This window comes from Phalaenopsis equestris, unplaced genomic scaffold (genome assembly GCF_001263595.1).
Source record: "Phalaenopsis equestris unplaced genomic scaffold, ASM126359v1 Scaffold204880, whole genome shotgun sequence".
Taxonomy (NCBI): domain Eukaryota; kingdom Viridiplantae; phylum Streptophyta; class Magnoliopsida; order Asparagales; family Orchidaceae; genus Phalaenopsis; species Phalaenopsis equestris.
Genome location: NW_018224410.1, coordinates 1 through 4,943, shown reverse-complemented (window position 1 = coordinate 4,943; position 4,943 = coordinate 1). Strand labels below are relative to the sequence as shown.

The following is a 4,943-nucleotide window of genomic DNA, read 5'->3' as shown; positions in this document are numbered from 1 at the left end:
GGGAGGAGGGAGGAGGGAGGAAGGAGGGAGGAGTTACACAGTTTTTATTTTTTTATTTTTAAAAGGAAAATCTTTTCTTTTAATAATAACAATAATAATATTACTATTATTATTATCTCTTCGCTTCTTTTTGTCGAACACGTCATCGCAATAAAATGAACATCTCCCTAAGATAAAATTGACGTTCTGGACGTGACCGCGCAGTCCGTTTCTTCATTCAGAGTCGTTTGGGCCACTTTTTCGATCATCGACCCCAAAATGATAATTTGTATATTTTAAGCTCGCACGCGAAAACGTGGTGCAACGAGCGTTGTTTCCAAATGGAATCGACATTCCGGACTCACTCACGTGGTCCATTTCGTCGTCCGAGGTCATCTAGATAATTTCACCGACGAACGGGCCAATTTTAGTCAATTTCATGCGCGACGCGATAACTAATTTTCGTCGATCATAGGTGGACGCCCTACACCTATGACACCAAAAAAATTGATGCCAACATTCTCTTCAAATCATTTTTTGAACAATTTAAGTATTCAATATTTATCTTCTCTTCAACCCTGGATCTTCCACAATGCATGTCATTCTATCACACAACCAAGAAAGATGACATTGATCATATGATATTTTATGGACATTTAGTACCTAAATAATATTAAAATTGGTTGATCTTATGTATGGTGGATTTGTCTGGTGGGTTTGTCTAATTGAGATGCTTGATTTAACTATTAGCTTGTCAGATTTTGAATCTATTTCATTTTTCGATTGGACACCATAATCTTTCAAAAATAGTTTAATTGTTTGATCTAGGCTTTATTTGACTTTGATTGGGTCAATATTTGTGTTATTGTGTTTGTCTCGACAAGCTGATCAATTTGACTGTAAGTTTGTTGAAATTAGAGTTTCGTTTAATTTTTAATTGAAGCTTGAACGCTCATTGGTCAAAAAATCAGCTTGAGATTCGTTCCACTCCTCAAGAAACGTGTTGGATGACAAATTTTGTTGATGACCTTGTAGCAAGTTTGTTAGATTTATATTTAACTGCAGTGATGACAAGATTCTTCTGAAGACAACATAAGGGAAAAAAGCGGGAATAGAAAGTAAAACTACATGTGAATCTTATTGCTAATGTGAAAGATCAGACAAATCATCGTCTTAAATGGCCCTTTTATCCTCTATTTACGAGGGTTTTAGGCACTACAAAAAAGCTGCAACTTGACATGTATATGAATGTCCAATAGAGAAGTATGTGATAAAACCTTTATATATTTTTTAACTTAATTGTTAGAATTCTGATGATTTCGTGGGAACACCCCTACAGGAAAGTGATTGAGATTAGTCACAAGCTAGATTGATAAGGTCACAAAATTTTAAAAGGGGATGGCGATTTAATGAGGAAGTTGTTGATTTAATACAAGCATGAGCAATAGTTTCTATTAATTGGACCAGTGGTCCTCTAAATTAGAGTGAGCGTTCGAATGACTAGAGTTAGCGTCACTTCGAGTTTGAGCGAATGAACCTTGAGATTCGATTATAATTAGCTGCTGCACTTTGGCTTTCAACAAATACGCATCATATTTGTGTGATTAGTCCTGTGATATTGAGTGACTGATCCTCGATGATCCTTCTCTATCCCTTACAAGCGCATCATTATTTTTGAACTCCTTTGAATTTAAACGAAACTACGATAAAATAAGTCCCCTAAGAACCACCAATTTACATAATAATATAAACATTTTTACTAAAAAAACTATTAATGACTCACTCTTATTGAAAATGAAGTACACCCAACATCTGACATGCTCTCGCTGGAAATAAGAGACGCACAACAAGAAACATACCATTACAAAGCCCAAGTTTAACCATGCGTGGTAGTCAAACCATTTATCAAACCTAAGAAAATAAACACGCAAAAGCACATTCATACATTGCTTTTAAGCTCCACCGTCTCATACTTGAAACCTAATTTCTTCGTGTCAAGGCAATCCCTAACCTTCATCCTCACAATCTGCCGGTCCTCGTCATAAAAGTAGAAATACGCTTCGAACCAGTCAGCTTCACCGTTGTCTCCGCGATGGGCAACGCCCTTTGCCTCCCAGACCGACCACAGGCGGTCGACGTTGGCACAGCATGCCCCAAAGTCCCAGGTACGCCAGGCATAGAAGAAGCTTCCCATGGGATCAACGTTGGAGTCGGCCGGCTCCTCGATCCGGACATGAGCAGGCCAGTGTGGGATTTGCCCAATGGATCCACCGCCAGGGTAATTGGTTTCCTCCCCTTCCCCGTTCGACGAGCCCATGAAGAGCCCCGCGCTCTTTCCAATCAATGTCATAGATCGGTGCATGTATTTGAGGTTGTCTTCCATGCGTTCGGTGAAGCTCGGGTTCGAGTCGTGGCCCAAATCGTGGATTGCCGGCTTCTGCTTTTGGTTGTTCGGGTCGTGGTCCTTGTTGTAGAAATCAGGCACCACCTTTCTTTCGGGGTCGTCCATGCTCCAGAAGGGAATTGAGAACTCATCGTCACCGATGAGCTTGCTGAGGATGCGCTCATAAAAGTAGAGGTAGCAGCGGTGCCAGGGGAAGAAGAACCGTGAGTTGGGCCCCTGTATGTGTGTGAACAGTGAAGGAGGGAGATCAGTACAGTGTCGTTCAAATTATGTTATTTATTATTTAATTATGTTTAACTCTTATATAGGATTTAATTGGACTTCCTATTATTATGCTCACTAAAATCTCATAACATTTTATTAAATATTAAAATTTTAACGCATGCCCCCTTCAATTTTTTCAAATAACAACATATTAATCTGACAACCTTTTTCAGAAGTACTATTATGAATATTTGATTTAAGAATTTCATGTATATTTTAAATAAAAATTTATTATTTTATGTTGGCTAATTTAATCCGTATTTTCACTTTTTCAATTTATTAAAAATTGTCCGATCTCAAAATAATCTGCCTCGATTGAGCACTCAGACAAGACTTTTCGCACCGGAGCACACAAATAAAGACTTTTCCCACTTACTCAAAGAGATGACTTTTCTCTTCTAACAACAACTAATACAAAATACTAAAATATCATGTACTACACCTTTTAAAACAAGCACTCTATTCATTGAGCATGATGTATCACATTTAAATTAAACAAAAATAAAGATAAATGCCTTGCAAGTTTAGAATACTAACATGGTAGAAATTCAACCAGTAATTCTATTTTTCTCGTATGTATTAAACCACTAATTACAGGGAAAAAATTAGATAAGGCTGTCTTGATAAAATTTTAATTGGAATAGACTCCATAGTTTTCTAGTTAATTTTGAAATAGATAAAATATATACTCAATTAATTAGAATTTGAAATTTCTATTTCACAGCTCAAAATCAATTAATTCTGAACATATTTTTAAATAAAACTCAATCCAGAACACTACCTGCAAGTCAAGTTTGGGAAGGCCGACTTGGTGGTAAGCGCTGTCGCGGTAGGCATGGTAAAGGTCCATCTGCCGCGTGAAGCTGCGGGGGTCGTCGGCCGGAAGAGCTTTCATAAGCTCTATGCCTTCTTCGAACTTCTTCAGGTGCTCCGCGTCGACGTTGTGGGCGGCTCGGCGGACGCGAAGCGGTCCCTTGCGGGGTGGCGGGATGAAGTCGATAATAGTTGGAGTTCCGCCATCCGGAATCTCCGTAAGGCCGCGTTCAGAGAGGTCGGGTGCTTGTGCGGCAGAGGCGAACGCCGAGCGGGCAGCAGCGGTGAGGCTTTCCATGGAGGCTATCGGAGCTTAATTATGGATGGATGCCTTCCTGGTTGGATGTGACGAAGATTTGCTGCGTATTTGTAATGTTGGCTATAAATAGGAGGTTCTTCTCCCATGTAGGAGACAGAGGCCATTTGGGATTTCCAACCATTTAGAGTTTGTTTACCTCTTCACTTGTACAAATTCTTTCAATTTATACAATGTGTCTGATAGCCCGGGAAAATACCCCCTCATTACCCTGCTGGGGACAATCGTTGCATCACTCTTTTCACTCTCATTCTCCCTCTCTCTCTCAATAAGTGTTATCTATGTTTAAGTTAGACTATTGATTGGGGGCAGAGAATAATATTACTCAAATAACTCAAATAACATGATATTTAATGTCATGATATTTAATGTATGGTATAATGAAATTAAATTCTAAATTATTTTGGTTAATATCAATTAATTTTACTTCTAATCATCATACAGTATGTAAACATCATATAATTAATCTATAAAGTAACTTTGGTTGATTATTATATCTCATTTTATTAATAAATATAGCACAAATTTATTTGAAATTGAGCCTAATTAAATAGTAAAATATACTTCTTACAATACAACCTATTTTATTTATTTTTTATATATTTAATTTTTCATTATTTCAATCACACATATAATGTTTTTTTTTGTTAACAACTTTTACATCTAAAATACATAAAATTACAAGACTCAAAGAAAAATTAAGCACATATTTTAATAATGAGGCTCATGCCTTGAACGCTTCTCTTCTAACTTTAAATTGGTTAAATTGTGCTCTAAGCCAAGTTAATTTATCCATTATCTAACTCAAACACTTTATTTGTAGGTTTGTTTGAGTTATGTATTTACTTCAAAGTTAAATTTCCATATTATTAAATCTTGTTTTCCCTATGTAGTCATAATTTTATTTTTTTAAAATTGGTTAAATTGTGCTCTTCTAACTTCATTATTATTAAATCTAGTTTTCCATATTATTAAATCTTGTTTTCCCTATGTAGGAATGCTTCTCTTCTAACTTCAAAGTTAAATTGGTTAAATTGTGCTCTAAGGTTCAATCAATTTATATATTGATCTATATGTAGTCATAATTTTATGTTCCACTGAATGGCATAAATATTTATCTTGTATCAGATATATATAATATGTTAATTGCCATATTTTTATTTAAAA

General features: G+C 36.2%; 1 protein-coding gene across 2 annotated transcripts; it reads right to left on the bottom strand.

Annotated features, from left to right (window-relative positions):
• Positions 1–1,712: 1,712 nt before the first annotated feature.
• On the bottom strand, positions 1,713–3,828 carry LOC110036304 (polyphenol oxidase, chloroplastic-like). 2 transcript variants are annotated; one of them, XM_020740709.1, is made up of 2 exons: positions 3,429–3,828; positions 1,713–2,605 (listed from the first exon to the last, which is right to left on the bottom strand). In XM_020740709.1, the coding sequence occupies exons 1-2, from the start codon at positions 3,756–3,758 to the stop codon at positions 1,919–1,921; spliced, it is 1,017 nt and encodes a 338-aa protein (XP_020596368.1). In that variant the 5' UTR covers positions 3,759–3,828; the 3' UTR covers positions 1,713–1,918. The 2 variants fall into 2 exon arrangements, with proteins under 2 accessions (XP_020596368.1, XP_020596369.1); XM_020740710.1 differs by having other exon boundaries at positions 1,713–2,599.
• Between the last annotated feature and the right edge of the window lie 1,115 nt (positions 3,829–4,943).

Bases quoted from the DNA above. Each gene is read 5' to 3' on its own strand.
- LOC110036304 (XM_020740709.1), bottom strand. From the start codon at position 3,758: ATGGAAAGCCTCACCGCTGCTGCCCGCTCGGCGTTCGCCTCTGCCGCA. The intron at 2,606-3,428 runs GTAGTGTTCTGG...CTGTTCACACAC, and splicing joins TTCCCAAACTTGACTTGCAG to ATACAGGGGCCCAACTCACG.